The sequence below is a fragment of the Sinocyclocheilus anshuiensis genome, unplaced genomic scaffold (assembly GCF_001515605.1).
Source record: "Sinocyclocheilus anshuiensis isolate Anshui unplaced genomic scaffold, SAMN03320099.WGS_v1.1 scaffold1023, whole genome shotgun sequence".
Classification (NCBI taxonomy): domain Eukaryota; kingdom Metazoa; phylum Chordata; class Actinopteri; order Cypriniformes; family Cyprinidae; genus Sinocyclocheilus; species Sinocyclocheilus anshuiensis.
In genome coordinates, this window is record NW_015546084.1 from 1,087,575 (window position 1) to 1,107,066 (window position 19,492).

The following is a 19,492-nucleotide window of genomic DNA, read 5'->3' on the forward strand; positions in this document are numbered from 1 at the left end:
GCTTCATGCTTCCTGGATCATGCGGCCAGGTCAGAGGCTTCTGCGGGAGCCTTCTTGATCATCAGGCCCCCGGCACGACACTGCAAAAAAAAAATTCCTGGATGTCCGGGCTCCAGGATATCCCCTCTTGCTGAGGCATCGAGCGGGAAGTATAGGTGGCATTTGTGAGAACCTTCTTGTGTATGCTGTCTCAGGCAGTGCTCCCCTCGCCTTAGAGGGTCGTATTTGAGCTTGCCTCTCCCGTTTGGCCCAGTACCTCCAGGTATCTGTGATCAGATGCCTGGAAATTTAAATCCATGCTATGGTAAGTTCACACGCTAAGCTCTGTGCACTTTCTGAAACCCACATAGTGGTAAGTGTGCACGTTGAACACTTTGCGCACTTTCTAAAATCCCCAGTAGTGGTAAGTGTGCACGCTGAGCACTTTGCGCACTTTCTAAAATCCACATAAGTGGTAAGTGTGCACGCTAGACTTTGCCCACTTTCTGAAATCCTGTACGGTAAGGGTTACGCGTTATAACGTCGTTCCCTTTCTCTGAGTTTGTTAGACCCCGGTACCTTGGGCTCCACTCAACCAGTGTGTCTCTATTTTGACACACTTGGAAGTTATCTCTCCCTCACCATTGAGGGTTACTATGAGCCATGGTTACATAAGTAACCTGAGACGTTTTGGTGCACATTTTAAGAACCATATATCCTACAGAAATATAGAAGATGAGAGATTACAGAATCAACAGAGTGTCTCATAGTTCCCAGCTGCTGTGCTTACAAAATTAAAGTAGGACCCTTAAAGAGAAATGGTGATGTGAATAAAAAAAACAGATGAGGAAAAATGATATTTCAATGCTTTTATGCTTATTTGCACCACTTATCCTATTGCAAAAGTATTGTGTTCCTTGTGAAACTTCAAAATTTTGTTTCTCAAGAGACTGCTAAAGCTTTGTGAAACAACACAAACATTTTGCAAGCAAATACAAAGGTTTTCAGTTAAATGCAAAACTTTTGTAAGAGAATGCAAACCTTTTGCAAGCACAAAGTTTCTCAGGAAAACACAAAAGTTTTGTGAGAGATCACTGAAGATTTTCGAGCTAATACAAGGTTTCTGTGGAACAGAAAATCGTGCGAGCACAAAGTGTATTGGGAAAAGTATCTAGGGGGAGCACAAGTGTTTTGCAAGCAAATCCATAGTTTCTCGGGGGAACGCAAAAGTTTTGCAGACAACTGCACAGTTTCTCATGGGACCACAGAAGTTTTGCAAGAGAACGTAAAATTTCTTGGAGGGGTGAACATTTTTTACAATTTGTGAGAGAAGGCAAATGTTTTCTCGGGTTAGAGCAAAGGATTTGCAACATAATGGAAAAGCACTGAAATATTTTTCCTCCCATCTTTTTTTTCTCAATCACAAAACAACCAATGTTTTTGTTTTAGTTGTGAAGATGCAGAGAATAAAACTTGGGCCCATCCATACACTGGAAATCAGTTCTACACAGGACTGTACAGTACTGAGGTTAGTACTTTGGTTTGGTTATTCTTCATAAGGGCATCACCCTCTCACAATAGCTGCTATGCTGAGAACCATGACCCATCAAAAATAACCTTATCTTGCTAACCCACATTAACAGACACTTTCTGTTGCCAAATATTTTGATCATTGCGAATAGTGTTTCTTCAATGGCCTCTGTAACTGAAAGCTTTCACAAGATGCTGCCTCCACACCAATAGGTGTCAGTATTCATGCTTAGTGCTTCTTAGAATTTCTTCATGCATGTTTTTATTTGTATTAATAAATACAGTAGAAATAAATCTCTTGTGTTTCTTGAGCACTCACCCTTTCGGTTTCTCTCCTCCACAGAGATCTATGTGGGTAAGCTTCTTCTTCTGGGTGTTAATAACGGCCGTGGTGGTCATACAGAGGCGCCAGAGCTCAAGGTTGAAGGTTTGGGCTGATGATGAGTGGAGCCGTGCTGAGACAGAGCCCTTCCTCCATCGCCCCCGCCAGAGATAAATCACCAAGGCCACTATTACATGAGCTTATCACTACATATCATGTAGAGTTTAGTATATACACTTAGATGGGACCACAAGCAGTTATAAAATACCTAATAATATGTTCGTTGCAACATTTGAATTTTTATTTAGTTATACACAAAAACAGTTATTTGATGTCTGATAGCTATAATTATATACACAAAGTTTAAATACTGTATATGTCCAAATGTCTTTGGACATGACGGATATAAGAAAAATATGAATGATACTGTCTAATATACAGTCAAACAACCATTATTGCAAAATAAAGTAATCAGGACCCCAAAACAAAGAGAAGGGTTCTTCTATCACCCTAAAGGGGTTTATCCTGCTTAATACGAGGATATTTAGAAAATAAATAAATAAATGGATATAACATTTTAATTTGAGTTGAAATAATTATATATTATTTCTTAATTATAGTATTTTGGTGATGTAAATTATATATTACCGACTCTTTAAGCAGTACCAGTACTTTTCTGGCTTGTTACATTTTACACTTAACATCTTAAAATAAGAGCTAAATGTGAAGATGTGAAGAGGATCTGTATTTTGTATCCATTTTTATGTTACTGTTATTCAAAATTGTGAAATTTTGCGCTTGTGTGCTTAGTGCAAAAATATTAATTCTTTACACGTGTGCTGTGGATTGTTCAGAGGATTAAATGAAAAATATGCCAATAACTGATGGTACAAAGCTAATATTTAGAGTTTGTAAGTTCTGCCCCACTACCAAATTGGAGAAATCATGGTGGTTTTCAAAAAGGTTTGCCAAACACTCCCCCCATCAGCCATTGGTTGAGCAAACAGAACACCCCACCCCAAACTTACACTATTGGTTGAGTGATTGTTGTTGTCTCAGGATTAAATTTAGGGCTGCACGATAAATCGCATGCGATATTTAACGGGCATCTTATCAGTAAAGCCGGTTCTGTAATCAGTGGTAAATCTCCATCACATGCGTGCTTTCACATGGAGCAGCATTATCTAAACAGAGCCGTTGTTTACTGACAAGCTGTGCAAAACCATGATCATATTTAGCAGTAATATGCCCTTCATCACTATTACTAATACAGCGTCACACACGGCGGGCTTGAGTGAGCGGCGGCCGGCGGATTCGACAAAGGAGCAGCCGGTGGGCTTGCGGCAACCACATGTGACGACCCCGGACTGGACTCCGCTTCGTCCACGGTGAAAGCCGATCCTGCGATCCACAGCGCGAAGTTGATGTATTTCCTCAGCGACCAGCACGGATCAGCTCTAGGCATGACGAAGCGGATATCGTCCTCATTTGGAAGGCCAAACAAAGTAGTTTCGCTTTCACAACGAAACACACAGCGTTTTCACGACATGAAGGCTGACACGACAAAGAATTTCCACATCACATTTAAAATTGTAAATTAGCAGACCACTATTTTTTACTGTCAATGCCAATTTCATTAATTTATGTGGCCGGACAAGCTACTTCCTCCATTGTTTTAGAGCTGTTTACTTAGTTTGCGTGCCTGCCTCTCTTTGGCTTCAAACGCCACCTTAGTGTCCATCAGAGCTTCCAGTGCTTTGCACATCTCAGCCATGTCCTGTTGAAACACGTCGTTTTGGCTGAGGAGACTCTGGCTCTCCTCTCGCACCTGCTCGGCGAGAGCGGCCATCTGCGCGCTCTCCTCCTGACACTGCGCGTGCAGCTGAGCGGCCAATGAGAGCAAGCCCTCCGCGTGGCTCACCACTGAGTCCAGCTGGTCCTTCGACATCCTGTTGTTCTTCACTTCACAGCTGCTCCACACACAGTCCAGTTGGATTGTGGAGGAAGAAAAAATTATCAACCAAAAAGAAAATTATAATGAATATTAATAGTGATATATGGGACTATATTTTAGTAACTAAATTTGGAGTCAAATCAAATTACACGTTTGTTTTATCGATAGAAGTTTTTTTTACATTGACTTTCAAACACCCATTTAAAAAACCCTTTTAAATAATGACAATATTTTTGTGAGTTATTCATGTAAATAACATCATTTTTGTGAATATCATGTTTTTGCTATGGCTGTTGGGTAAGCAATTGAACACAATAAAACAACTATATGTTTGAAGGTGAAAAGTTGAACTATGCCCTCAGGACAAAGGTATTTAATATGAATGTAAGGTTCAGGCAAGTTGTCACATGTTTTAAATGTCATTAATTTGTGTTTCTGATTGATGATTGAAAATTTACGTTGCCAAATTCAATATATATTTCCAAGAAAAAAATGCAGTACATTGAACATGTTGACCGTAGGCCACTTTGTTAGGTATCAGGTTTGACTTTTGATCTGCCTTATTTATTTGTGGCATAGATTCAACAAGGTGCTAGAAATGTTCATTACAGATTTTGATCCATATTGACATGATAGCATCACCCAGGTTAAAAAAAAGTACACTTTCATAAATGTAGCCTACTTAAAGTGCTCTATTTTCAAGCAATACTTTTGTACCTAATATACTGTACAAAGGTTCAAGTGTACTACAAGCAGTGGTGGACAGTAACGGAGTAGTTTTATTTCGTTACTGTACTTAAGTACATTTTTCAAGTATCTGTACTTTACTGGAGTAGTTTTATTTTGAGTAACTTTTACTTTTACTTCACTACATTCCAAAGCATAAGATCGTACTTTTTACTTCACTACATTTCATAAAACAAATCGTTACTCCTTATACTATATCACGTGCTCCGACACGCAGTAGTGATGTCCGGTTCGCGAACGAATTGTTCGATTTAACCGGTTCTTCTTAGTGAACCGGTTGAACCAGTTCACCAAATCGGACTGAATCGTTGAAAAGTGTAAGCATTAATCCACAAATTACTTAAGTTATTCACTTTTTAAACGTGGCTGACACTCCCTCTGATTCGAAATAAACCAATATCCCGGAGTAATTATTTTACTCAAACAGTACACTGACTGAACTGCTGTGAAGAGATGAACACGAGCAGAGCAGCATCTGTGCAGCAAGCCGGATAATGAACGTACACGCCCACTGCTGGAGCGGTTCTCGTTCTTGAGTCAAGAACCGGTTGCATTGGTTTTCGGATCACCGGTACACTCAACCGAGAACCGTTTCTTTCGGACACGTCCGATTTGAGAACCGATGAGCTGATGGCAATCGGTTCATTCTAATTCGTGAATGAATCTGTTGCTGCGATTTGCGAACCGATTTAAAAGGTGTGTGTCTCTGTTTTAGGTAAAAAAACAAAAAACGAAACATTAAAATAACACAGACTAAATAAAATAACTCATGCACGTTCATATTCCCCGCTGCCGTAAAGTTAACAGTTTTATTACAATGCTACGCAATTTAGCCCTATGTGACGTCTGTTTTTATATTGTTTATCAACTGTATACATTTTTATATTGTTTGGATTAGCAATATAAAATATTGATTTTAATATTTAATATTGCTAGCTGATGCTAACTGTCTAGCTAACAAGCTTGCTGGTGCTAAATTGAGGTAATTTTTAGATATAAAGTCCAAATATTTTTATTCAACCACCTAGATAGATCACATCTGAGGGGAAATAAAGGATGTGATGTTCAGAACATGGTAACTACAGTAATTATCAAAGTGGGAAGTGATGCCCTCGGGGGGCATTTGGCCAGGGGTGTTTTTACACCACAGACAAGGTTTGAGAAGAAAAAAATCATTATGAAAATATAATTATGATCTTATGTTTATCTTAAGAAGTACTAAAGAATAATTTTTTGTATATTAAGTACAAAATTAGATGCGTGGAAATAGAGCACTTTAAGTACATTATGGAAGTGTACTTTTTTTAACCTGGGCATGCAGATATTGCAGATTTGTCAGCTGCACATCCAAATGTGACCTTGGACCACAAAACCAGTCTTATGTCGCTGGGGTATATTTGTAGCAAAGGCCAACAATACATTGTATTGGTCAAAATTATCGTTATTACCAAAAATCATTTGTATATTAAGTAAAGATCATGTTCTGAAGATATTTTGTAAATTTCCTACCATAAATATATCAAAACTTAATTTTTTATTATAGTACTATGCATTGCTAAGGATTTCATTCGGACAACTTTAAAGGCGATTTTTCTCAATATTTAGATTTTCAAAAAATTGACCCTTATGACTGGTTTTGTGGTCCAGGGTCACAAATGTGAATCTCATGTTCCACCACATCCCAAAGGTGCTCTGTTGGATTGAGATCTGGTAACTGTGGAGGCCATTTAATTATAGTGAACTCATTGTCATGTTGAAGAAAGAAACCGGTTTGAGATGATTTGAGCTTTGTGACATGGTGTGTTGTCCTTCTGGAAGGAGCCATCACAAGTTGGGCACACTTTTAAATGATGCTCAACTGGTTTAAGAGGTTACACTGCCAGCAGCAGCCTCAACCATGGATCCATGCTTTCATATTGTTTACACCAAATTCTGCCCCTACCATCTTACCTTTCTATGAGCTCAAACCAGTCTGGCCATTCTCCTCTGGCATCAACAAGGCATTTTTGCTGCTCATTGGATATTTTATATTTATTGGACCATTCTCTGTAAACCCTAGAGATGTTATTTAAGGAAATGGGTAGGCCTATTTGAAAAGGTGGTTCTCATAATTGTCACTAGGGCAACATGCTGTGTCTCTCTGTGACCTAAATCTCTGATGGCAGCACTAGTTTGAATCATCAGGCTCAAGGGAGGTAACAAGCTGCTGAGTGAAAAGCTTATTTTAGCGCCACTGTTACTTCACTTCTCTTATAACTTATATAAGGACATGTTCAACAGTGAAATAAATTAAACAATGCAGCCGCTGTATTTTGAAAGCTACCAATTGCAGTAGAATGCAGTGCTCATTGGAAATGCATTATTAACAGCAAGATTCCACTGTCTTGGAATTAGAGTTTACAGAATCAGACAATCCTGCTATGTACATATTTCAAATTTCAATCTATAATTGAGTATTTTCATTCTACTCTGAATATTTGTTGAATGCATGGTTTCGATGCTTACCAGGTCTGGTGTGTGTCCTTTTCTGCAGCGCACAGTCACTCTCTTCCTCTATTATTTGTCAGCAGCAATGAGGAAACTGCTGCCCTGTCTTTCAAACACAGATTATGAACGAGAGAGGGAGAGGAGGGGAGGACGACATGCCCTGCTTGCAAGGTAATTCCCTGCACGATTCCTGACATTCCATGCATGTTAAGAAGTAAGATTGCAATAAATTATAATTTCATTTAGACATATATTCAGTTTTACAACATTTTGTACTTTTCCTCATGATAATACTCAAACGTCCCAAGGCTTCATTGTAAAACCACCGCTAGGTGGAGCCATTGTTCAAACATTTGAGCCTGGGTAGTGTAGCACGTGGTGAGACCACTGGCCACACATTAAGCATGATATTTGCTCACCCACAGTGAACATTCCAAGAAATTCAAAGCTCATTGTCCGAAAATGCAAAATGATTATGCATTCAATGATGTAATAATAGAATATACATAACACTTTCACTGTTCATATTAAACATGTTTCCAACAAGAGCAGAGGTGTTTGCCAAGTCTGCACTGATCCAACCCTAAAAACAACTCTGTTCATTAGCCTATAGTTACTGAGACTAAATCCAGAATTTCACAGCATTATTAATTAATACTAAAGGATCATTCAAAGTCAAACGATGCATCTATGACTTTCAGGTTCTATCAAAACTCTATAAAACATCTGATCACTGTACAATGTGAGTTAATATTGCATACACTTGCTTGTTGTGATGATTAAGGATGTCTCTTAATATACCTGCAATTTAGGTAAATACGTTTTTTAACAAATGAATTATAATAATACAGCAGTTTTAGTAAAATACATGAATAAATAATAATAATAAAGCAGTCAATGAACACATTGTTAATGGATTGACTTTATTAATAAGAGCATCATGGTCATGGCCACTGTAATCATTTCCTCATCGCTGACAGATATGCTAGTGCTTGTTGAAGTATTAGCAATAATTTGATAAGTAGAAATCCTGCAAACAATACAGGGATGCTCTTAGTGTGTGCTTTGGACTTTACCTTTTTTTATTAATATCCTCTCCTTGTGCTAGGCTGTGTTTATACATTCGTTTCTTCAGTGTTTCCAAGGACAGCTTATTTAAACTCAATCCCTGCACTGTTCGTAAAGTAGGTGACGCATTGTGCTTGCACTGACCTACACTTATATTTTTATGCTTGTTTGCTCTTCTAAGTGTATACCACCGATGTGAATACATGGGACGGTGGACTGTTGCACTACTTTGTATTGTGTGTTCTCTATTTTTTCTCTTAACAATAGTTGTATTAAACTGAAACAATCTTAATCCAATAACTTTAAAAATTCTAACAGTCTAGGAAGGAAGGAATGTGGAGGCCTACAAATGGATGGATGGATGTCCCAACAAATCAAGGACAATGGTTTTATAAACACACTAAATGATGTGGTAATGAAAATCTAAAAATGCAAAAACATTTCTGTGAGGGTTAGGTTTAAGGCCAGGGGATAGAAAATATCATTAGCTCAGTATAAAAACAATAGAAGTCGATGGAAACTCCCGACCATGATAGAAAAACGAATGTATGCAGGAGAATAAAAAGGAATACATTGAGTTGCTGCTGAACAGATCTACTTTCAATTGGCTGCAGTAGACATGAGGTTGACATAAGAAACCTCTAAGGCAGAGATAAGTGAAGTCATAAGCACCGTGCTTCTACCAGGCAATTAAAAAGAACAGGAGATTAAAAGAAGTCATTAGCCAGGACAGTGGATTAAAGCACAATGTCAAACAGTGAGGGATTACAATTCACCAGCCTACATTCACTCATTGACCTTTTACCAGGTCTAGTATTATTTTATTTTTTCACATTTTTTTAAACTTTTCCGCCTGAGGACCATTTGTTTGAGTTTTTTTCATCAGCTCTACCTTAGTAGAATTTTTATTCTTGTTTCTTTCTAATCTCTATTTAGAACTTCAGTAAATGCAGTTCACATCTCAGTCCCTTTTTCCGTAAGCTACTTGTATGTTGTCGACGCATGGATTTACAAAACTACACCAGCATGGGTTTTTTCACGTTAATGTGGAGTCGCAAAAACTGCTTCGCAATGTTAAAAGCAGGTTGCAGACGCCAAGCTTTTCATGTATAGTGCATTACTCCCATGGTCAAAAGGAGGACATGCTGATCTTTCAGTTTGTTATGGACATGATATGCCAGAGATTTCAATAATAGGACATTAATAAGATCGATATAGGACACTGATGTTCCATGCCTATCAGTATTTTCTACTAGGTATGTACTACATCTATATATATATTTAGGGTCAGCCCGTATCAAGTGAGTCGACTTGGATATGACATGACCAATGTATATTATTTTCATTTCAATCCCTACAACATTCTACACATTCATGAACAAATTGTTTTTCAGTGTTACACAGAGACTTCTCGGTCTCCCTGTCTCCCATCTGAACCCAGATGTCAATCTGCCTCTACTTTTCAAAAGCCACTTCAATCATTCTTTACATCATATTGGTTCTTTTAACCCGTGTCAATACCATGCCCCCCATGACAGCTCTCTTCCCCGTGAATGATTAACACCGGAAAGTAAAGAGCATCTTGGTAAGTGGGTGGCCTGTCTCTCTCATCCTCCCTGACCTCTCCGTTCTCTCTCTCCTCCACTTGTTCCTGCCCTGTCTCCTCTACATCGTCGTCTTCTAGCCCCTCACTCTCTAATACACCCCTCCTCTCCTCATCTGGCACTCTAAACCCAAGACCAAGAAAACCCCCACCACCCTCTTCTACACGGCCACCCATCCCACCTCCGAGGCTTCTCGAGTGAAACAGGCAGGGATGGCGGCTTCTTGCGGTATGCAACCGGCCAAGAGAGAAACCGCTGCGACTAAGAGAAAGCCTACCACCAGGTCTAATGGGGAATGAGTTTGTCCCCACAGCCATGTTCCCTCTAAACCAGGAAGGGAGCGAAGAGCTGCTTGTTGAGCGCCGGCACCTGGGGCAGCTCTGAAGGAAGTAGCTAGAATTGCGTCGCACACGTGCAGCCATTGCAACTGATAACGGTGTGTTAGTATTCATATCCAAATCCATAAGCAAGGCCTCGGAGTAGCTAGGCACCATCTGCTGATTACAGCGAATGTGCCATTCAAGTTCGGTCATATCCACCGTGTTGACCCGCGATATGACGCGCAGAGTGGGACCCCCAGTGCCATGCTCGAAGCCCGTACCGTAATTTCCCGCCTCCGTATTATCATTGTCATTTGCATCCTCGTTCTCTCCGAACAGTTTCTCGACATGGTAGTGGACGTATGCAGTACAGTACTCGGCAATCACACGAAGAGGCCATGATAGCAGGAAAGCCGAGGCCAGCCAGTACACCCAGCGTCTGGTGTACCAGGGCGGTCGCAATGGGTTGGGGAAGGCCAGCATGTGTTCCCGGAAGTCGACGTTTTTAAGGTGCATGCCCTCCCGTGCTTCCATATAGTCATCCAGGCCCTCATTGTCCCCAAAGAAGCGTGCTCGCTGCGTGAGGTAGGCGGTCTCGGCGCGGGCGCTGGCGAAGCTGAAGCACTTGGTGAAGCGCAAGCGAGTGACAGGATGTTCCAACAGGCCCTGCAGCTCTTTCGAAACGTCTTTGACACCGAGACGTGAGTAATCAAACTCGGCGCTCGCTGTGTGCGTGTTGACCCGTTCATGGTACACCTGTGTAGTCGTATAGGCGTCTCCGTTTCGGTAGCGAGTCACCTGTCTGGTACGTCGTACGTAATGGTAGCTGATGGCCTTCCACCAGATGCAGGGTGTGGCTTGTTGCAACCGCTGTATCCTGTCATACACCTCACTGATTTCCACCTTAGCAAGGTTAGCTGTTTTAGAATAGCAGTGCCAGCACTCCACCAAGTAGACGATGTACAGCATGGCCAGGAAGGCTACAGGTATATAGACGTAGCCGTTGGAACACGGGCTGTCATGGTAGAGTCGTGCATTGCCTTTGTAGAAGTAGGCTTGGTCATCAAAAGTAATTACGGTGATGCGGTATAGGGAGCACCAGCCTAGCGTGCCAAAGCAGCCGTACATGAGCAAGGTAAGCAGCAGGCACTTCCAGTGGGACTCTCTGCACAGTGAGCCACTCAGGGACTGCTTGAGGGGACGCTGCTATAGGTGGGAGGAGGGAGACCGGATGTGGATGGAAGTATAGGAAGACCAGAGAACAGAGGGTAGTGCAGATGGATTAGAAATTGAATGGGGCAGGGTTCAATAACAGATGAATTGGAGGTTATTGGACAGAATGGGAGTGAGTTGATGCCAAAGCCAAAAGAAAGCAGAAGGCAGCATGGTTGGGGGAGAACAGGAGGGAAAGAAAGGAAGGAAGAAACAAAATGTAAAAATTAGTTCCGGCAGAAATGCATACAACATACAACATTGTACAAGAACAAAAATAAATTATGAAAATATATATATACCTATTAAACTCATGATTTCACAGCAATCTTGAGAAAGCAGAATGCACATAATGCATTACTTTTACATTTGTAAAGAATTTAAATGGCACCTATTATGCAAAATTCTCTTTTACATGTTGTTTGAACATAAATGTGTGTTGGCAGTGTGTGTACACAACCACCCTATAATGATAAAAATCCACCCGCTCCTTTTTTTGAATCCCCATAAATCATAAGTGGTGTCTCAGAATAAGCCGTTCGCATTCGCAGAATCCATAAAATGTGACATCACATTTTACAAGCCCCACCCACGACTGTTGACGGACACTGCTGTATTAGCAGAGGCTCCGCCCTGAGTGAGCCGCACACAATCTGCCATATTTACCTTCACACTAGAGCTTTTAAAAGCAGCATTCAAGTAAGAAAAGTCTTCTAATTAAAGCTATAGACGTTATTCAGTACAGAGTAGTGAGTGATTTTCTGCTTTTATTTTATTGTTTGGATCACATTAACAGCGGAGACAGCAGTATAGGTAGTGTATATTATGCTGCTGTCAGTTAATACACAGATCTCAAATAAACATGCAATTTCTTTCCCAGCTGTTAACCTTCGCAGACATAACCGACTGTGTTTTTGTAACTTAACGTGCATGTATTTGACAGTTTAAGTGCAATAAGACATGAAAGAGAACTTAGTTTAAGGCTCACATGCTGTGTGACAGCCACTTTCTGTGTGCGTGCTTCGGATGTGTGTGCTCAGAAAACCGTATATCAAAAATTTAAACTGATATGGATTTAAAGCGCATGATTTCAGCGTGATAGACATCATAATCAAAACCAAACAGATGTTTTTTAGCAGAGTATCTGACGTACGAGCTGTGAAGGCACAGCCCTATTCTGGAAAAGGAGGCGGGGAACAGCAGCTCAATTGCATTTAAAGACACATGCATGACCACAGCGTGTTTCTGCTTCCACATTCCACACACGGCATTTTCAAAATGATATAATAAACGATCTGTGTGGTATTTTGAGTTGAAACTTCACAGACACATTCTGGGGACACCTGAGACTTATATTACATCTTGTAAAAAGGGGCATAATAGGTGCCCTTTAACACTTATTTTCTATCATATTTTTTCTATAGACCCCTTTGCAGCCTCATGGGGGTCCCCGAACTCTATGTTGAACCCGTGTTTTAGATGATTGAGGGAACTAGTATATTTAATTTGTATTACAACATGCACAGCTGAGTGAATCACAGCCTGCTATATCCACTCTGACATGCAGCAGAGAACTCGGTAATAGATCATTCTCCTGAGGGCTGAATACATTTCCTGGCTGCTCGTAACCCAAACCATGTCTCCTTTTAAAATGCTCTGTATGACTGTGGAGGGGAAGTCTAGATGCTTTTAGACATCATTGAGTGCATCATCTCAACTAAATGCATATGGATCTCTACTGCCTACTCTGACCCCAGTGGCGGCTTTTGGTATTGTGGCCATATGTGCAAAGATGAACTGGTTCCAAACTAGCAGGAGGGAGAAAAAACAAACCATACAGTTTCTCTGAAAGGTATGGCACAAAAAGATTAGGTTTTCTATGGTTGGTCTGCAATATTTAATTTTTTCGTCCTTTCTTTGTCCTTTTTCCCTGCTGTCTCTTCTTTAGCAACATCACATACACACTCTCTAATACACACACAGATACTTACACACATAAATCAGCTAATAGTACGAGCAATGCCCTTGCTGTGGGAAACTGCAGCACTAAAAGCAGGCTGCAGCCCAAGAATGGCATGGAGGCTGCGCTCCTCTTGGCAGGAGTTTAATTGTTTCTTTTACAAGGACAAGAGAGCAAACTGGGATGGGAGAGATAGAATCCATTAGGGCCTGCAGTGAGCTTTACCATGTGCACAAGCTGATATCTATGCATGTTTTTAATAATGGTGACTTGAGCCATGAAACATGATAATACAGCATATTATATAAAAATAATATTCCCATATATATACACACATATAGGTTTGTATGTCTGTAAATTTTGGATTACAAAGTATCATTACTCCTTCAAATTTCAATAAAATATGCAACCTTATCACAAATGAATTATTTATTCACTACTAGATGCTTTCACTGCACAGCATCTCAGAGACGTGCAGTTGTGGGAGGGTGAGAAGCTAGTGTTGGTACCACAAGAAAATGTGTCCTAAGAGATGTGAATGATATTAAGTGAGATTCGATACTGGAGGCTGTGATTAGGACACTTGCATGGCAGTGATGTATAAATAGTAGATAAAGTTTGCTCAGAGCCACTCTAATAGGTTAAATTATTTAGATACCCTGAGAATGTCTGCAGTCATATGATCATATGTATTTGAATGCTTTTTACATGCGAGGCAATAATAATAAAATAATAAGATCAAGCCCAAGTGTAAGTGTTTTCCTGCAAGTGTGTATGAGTCAATACATTATTTGCCCTCTTGGGAAAGGGGATGAGACAGCAAAAGCAAGTGGCTGTTTGTTTTCGCTCAGTTTACTTGCTGGTTGTGCATAAAACCTAAGTTGGGAACCGAGAAACAATCATATTCATATTGAATATATATAATACTGTTCATATTCAGGTTTTATTAGGTTTTTACATTATTCGTACATTTTTGTATGATCTGCTCACACCCCACACTCTCAGAAAAAAAGTACAAAATATGTCACTGGGACAATACCTTTTCAGTAGGATGCGAGGCAATAATAATAAAATAATAAAATCAAGCCCAAGTGTAAGTGTTTTCCTGCAAGTGTGTATGAGTCAATACATTATTTGCCCTCTTGGGAAAGGGGATAAGACAGCAAAAGCAAGTGGCTGTTTGTTTTCGCTCAGTTTACTTGCTGGTTGTGCATAAAACCTAAGTTGGGAACCGAGAAACAATCATATTCATATTGAATATATATAATACTGTTCATATTCAGGTTTTATTAGGTTTTTACATTATTCGTACATTTTTGTATGATCTGCTCACACCCCACACTCTCAGAAAAAAAGTACAAAATATGTCACTGGGACAATACCTTTTCAGTAGGTACAGTTTTAGATTTTTTTTTACTCCTAAAGGGAGCATATTAGTACCTTAAACGGTACTAATACTAATATATTTACGATTCCCATCTCTGCTAGAGGCTTTCCTTTCATTTCTATTTGTGAATGCAATATTTTGAGATGAAGGACACTGGACTCATAAAATATTCAGTCTGAACAAATGATATTGAGAGTGAAATGCATCAGTGTTTGGGCTACAGAGCACACTAATCAGTGCATAGCTAGTACACGAGAGAGACTAGTTATGAGTTAGAGGCATGTGGATATACTAACGATGGTAAATAGCAGAGGAGAAAGGGATACTCAAAAATTAAAACAGGAAGTTCTGAGTGCCCTCTTAAAGTCTTAATTGCCTTGTCAGCATATACATCTATTTCTATTTGACCAGGCGAGTGCTCACTGAGATGCGTTAATCCACAAAGCAACACGAACGAAGCATAAAGACTCATTGGCAGACACACTGCCCTGTATGAAGCAGAGAACAGCTGAACGACAGACATTGTAAACTGAGAGCTGTCGCTAAACAGAAATAGCTGCAGCTAAAATTATTGATACGTTTGTATGTGACAATGTAGCACAAACATTATGAAAACTCAATAATGATTACAAAAACTTCCCATCCCCCACTGTCTCTCAGCCTATCGATCGTTCTGTAACAGTATATGGGGGGTAAACTCAGCAACTGAGGGTGTGAGTGAGAGAAAGAATAGAGAGAAGGCTTGTACTGTCACAAAGAATACATTTAAAGTAATGCAAGGCAGTGTGTGTGCTGTCAGAAAAGTGTGTGTGTTAATTATTGGATTTTCTTTAATGAACTTCACACTGGATGAATAACTGTCCAGAAAATAATGAACGCCTCCACTGAGACCTGACCTCCAGTTATCTAAGATAAATGTTGTGAGCCAGATGGGAAAAGTCAAAGTGAGAAAATCTGAGTGCAAAGAAAACCTAGATTTCAATGCACACATTTAAGGTGATGTAGTTTTTTACTTTTAAAATATTTTCTTCTAACTTCATACAAGTAAGCAATTTGCAGATTGGTTTCTCTGAAAATGTCATTTTTTATAACAAACAGAAGGCAAATAGCTATATGAACGTATTTAGCCAATCCTCTCTGTATTAGATGCATGATATCATTCTTTCTATTACAGATCTGGCAAAATAGAGAAACGGAAATAATGGGGGGTGCATTCTCATCTACTAGCTTTCATCGTTCCTATTGGTGACATAGCATATAGACAGGTTACAGGCCCCTCCCCTTAATAAACAGGCAATTCCAATCCAGATTAAACAAAGTAAAATGTCTTAAGCAAATACTGGTAAGTCTCAAAAAAATATCCTAACACCTTTTTTTAATGCACTAAGCAATGCAGTGTTAATGCACAGCATGATTTCACATGAGGGAGTATTTCAAAATAATATTTTCTTAATGTGATTAGCTCTCTGCTGTACCAGTTTTCTTTACTTTGCAACCGCATTTATGATGGTAATAAAATAGATAAATATGAAGGTGACTGAATAAACAAAAAAAAGCTTTTGCTTGACACCGCATTTAGTAGTAAGAGTCATTTAAATTATTTGCATGGTGTAGTGTATTGGAATAGTGAGGTCCCTTTAAGAGGGCGAAAGACTGGGAGGGGCGTTACTAGTTTTAAGTGGGGGTTTTGTCAGACTGTTCCAGGTGCTGGCTAAAGATGTATGTTCTGTTCTGCGTTGCATCGAACTCAGTAAAAGTTCTCAGATTACAACAGCCTCCTCCTGTTATTCAAGCATACAACACTGGCGACGAGCGGATTCGAACAGACTGTGTGCAGATACATCGATTGAAGAAGCTGTAAAAGTGAACGAAATACACTGCTGTCTAGCTGCGATTATGGCTATGCTCGGCTGTATCGAAGAGTTTGATGAATGCTCGAGTAATTCTTTTGAAGAATATATAGAAAGACTGGAATTTTTTTTTCCATGCAAATGACATTGAGGACAGCGCAAAGAAACGTTCCCTGCTGCTGAGTGTGTGTGGTGCAAAAACATATTCCACATTACGTTCAGTGCTCGCACCAACGCAGCCCTCTACTGTGACTTATCCAAACATCGTAGCTGCTTTGAAACGCTATTACAGTCCAGCACCGTCAGAGATCATTCAGCGTTTTCATTTTCACAATTGTAAGCAGAAATCTAATCAAAGCATTTCTAACTACATTGCTGAGCTTCAAACAACGACGCCTACTGGCTGAACCCACTCTCACATTTAAAGAGGCAGAGGACAAGGCATTAGCCGCCGAGACAGCATTGTTAAATGCTCGTCTACTTCGTCAGCAACAACATGAATCACTGCCTCAAGATGATGTTCATTATGCAGCACATACGCATGCATCAGCACACAAAGTTGCAGCTACAAGTGAATATCAAAAACGGGATAAACCGTGCGGCGGCCAGCACATCCCACAAGCTTGTACGTTTTCCACTGCTGTATGCCATTATTGTAAAAAAAGAGGACATATTGCTCGGGTGTGTTTAACAAAGACTAAACACAGTAGTGACAAGGATCCAGCCGGTATCACAGCAGAACGACATACAAACATCATAACTCACGACCAGCAGAATGAGTACTCTGTTTACAGCTCGACTACCAAATTAAAAAAAGGGGGGCAGAAGCCATATTTGGCCACTGTGATTCTGAACAAACAAGCACACACGATGGAAGTGGATTCAGGAGCAGCATGCTCCTTGATTAGTGAGCATACTTATCACTCACTGTGGCCTTCTCAACCCCCTGAAATGCATGCAGACAGTGGAGTACTAAAGCAGTGGTCACAAGCAACTTGGGAAGTGAAAGGGAAAATATTTGTGGAAGTAATGTACAAAGCAACGCAAAACACACTGCCTTTGTTTGTCATCAGGGGCCAGGGCACTAGCCTGCTGGGACGGAACTGGTTTGATGCCCTTGGAATATCGGTTGAAGGAGTGCACAGAGTACAGTTTCAGTCCATAGAGGAAATACTGGCTGAATATTCTGAGGTATTTCAGGACATTGGGGTTTGCCGGATGTCCCCAATCTCAATTGACATTGATTCCACAGTTACGCCACGTTTCTTCAAAGCCCGCACAGTTCCTTTTGCTTTACGGCCACAGCTTGATGAGGAGCTGGATAAATTGGTGGCTCAAGGAATTTTTGAACCTGTGCGGCATGCAAAGTGGGCCACACCCATAGTAGCTGTAGCAAAAAAAGATGGGGGCTTGAGAATTTGCTGTGATTATCGTTGTACTGTCAATACGGCTGTTAAGCCTGATGTGTACCCCATACCCACAGCATCTGAACTGTTTTCAAAACTAGCAGGAGGAGTAGTTTTCACTAAACTTGATTTGAAACAAGCTTATCAGCAGCTTCCATTGGATGACAAAGCAGCCGACTTGCTGACTATTAACACTCACCGCAGACTTTTCCGGGCTCGACGATTGCAGTTTGGAGTGTCAACAGCAGTTTCAATATTTCAAAGATTTATGGACACCCTGCTCGCACGAATCCCAGGTGTCCAGCCATACCTGGATGACATCCTAATTTCAGGCAAAACCATGGACCATGGAGGAACACGGCTAAGGGCTGTACTGAAGTGCTTTGCGGAAGCCGGGTTGCGACTAAAAAAAGAGAAAAGAGAATTTGCAGCTACCCAAGTGGAGTTTTTGGGGTTTCGTGTGGATAAGGATGGCATCAAACCAACCTGTGAAAAAGTGGAAGCTATCCAAAAGGCCCCGCCTCCACGGAACAAGACAGAGCTCCAGGCATTCTTGGGGCTTCTTAACTTTTACAGCTGTTTTCTTCCTAACAAGGCCACTGTCCTAGAGCCCCTGCATCGCCTCCTTGACCAGTCCGCTACTTGGCAGTGGGGAGCAAAGCATGAGACGGCATACGTTCAGGCGAAACAGTTGCTGCAAACGGATAAAGTGTTGGCACATTAAGATGAAAAGAAACCCTTGGCAGTGGTTTGCGATGCCTCGCACTATGGGCTTGGGGCTTTATTGTTTCACTTGGAACGTGATGGCCAGGAAAAGCCCATTTGCTTCGCCTCCAGAACAATGACCACCACTGAGCGGAATTATGCCCAGATTGATAAGGAAGCATTGGCGGTTGTTTTCGCTGTCAGAAAGTTTCACCAGTACCTAGCAGGCCGCCACTTCGTGATTTTTACAGACCACAAGCCCCTGCTTGGACTCTTGCACCATTCCAAGCCAATGCCTGCCATCCTTTCACCACGGATGCTACGTTGGAGTTTGATCATTGGAGCTTATGACTATGAGCTGTGTTACAGACCTGGCAAACAAATGGGAAATGCTGACGCCCTGAGTCGTCTACCTCTGCCTGCAGCTGATGCTGTTACGCCACCACCGTTGGAAGTATTGCTACTGGAAATGGTGCCAGATGCACCTATGCATGCTGAAAGAATTTCTAACCTTACACTTAAGGACCCTGTCATGTCACGTGTACTACGCTGGGTACTACATGGGTGGCCGGCTGACATACCAGATAGCCGGTTCAGAGCATTCATTCCGCACCGCCATGAACTCTCCGCGCATAAGAACTGTGTGCTTTGGGGAAGCCGTGTGGTTGTTCCTAGCTCGGCGCGGAGAGAGGTACTGGCTATGCTGCATGACGCACACCCGGGCATCGTACACATGAAGGGACTGGCAAGGAGTTATGTGTGGTGGCCGGGCATGGACGGAGATATAGAGGAAACTGTCAAAGCATGCGAAACCCGTCAGATGTCACGTCATGCACCCACTAAGGCAAGAGTGCACCCTTGGGAGTGGACAACAAAAAGATGGTCCCGGCTGCATACTGACTTTGCTGGTCCTTTCCAAGGCAAAGTATTCCTCATAGTGGTTGATGCGCACAGCAAGTGG

At 41.0% G+C, this 19,492-nt stretch overlaps 2 protein-coding genes across 3 annotated transcripts in view; one reads left to right on the forward strand and one right to left on the reverse strand.

Moving 5' to 3' along the window:
* The window catches only part of LOC107700041 (transmembrane protein 179B-like), a 7,943-nt gene extending 5,636 nt beyond the window's left edge, over positions 1-2,307 (forward strand). The window contains exons 4-5 of the mRNA XM_016501543.1: positions 1,429-1,507; positions 1,853-2,307. Coding sequence (XP_016357029.1) covers positions 1,429-1,507; positions 1,853-2,005 — 232 coding nt within the window. The 3' untranslated portion in view covers positions 2,006-2,307. The remainder of the gene's footprint in view (positions 1-1,428; positions 1,508-1,852) is intronic.
* Positions 2,308-9,498: 7,191 nt separating this feature from the next.
* LOC107700042 (transmembrane protein 151B-like) overlaps positions 9,499-19,492 on the reverse strand; it is a 15,616-nt gene continuing 5,622 nt past the window's right edge. The window contains exon 2 of one of the 2 annotated variants that reach the window (XM_016501545.1): positions 9,499-11,214. In XM_016501545.1, coding sequence (XP_016357031.1) covers positions 9,592-11,214 — 1,623 coding nt within the window. In that variant the 3' untranslated portion in view covers positions 9,499-9,591. Of the gene's footprint in view, positions 11,218-19,492 lie in introns of both variants that reach the window. The other variant, XM_016501544.1, reaches the window with a different exon arrangement.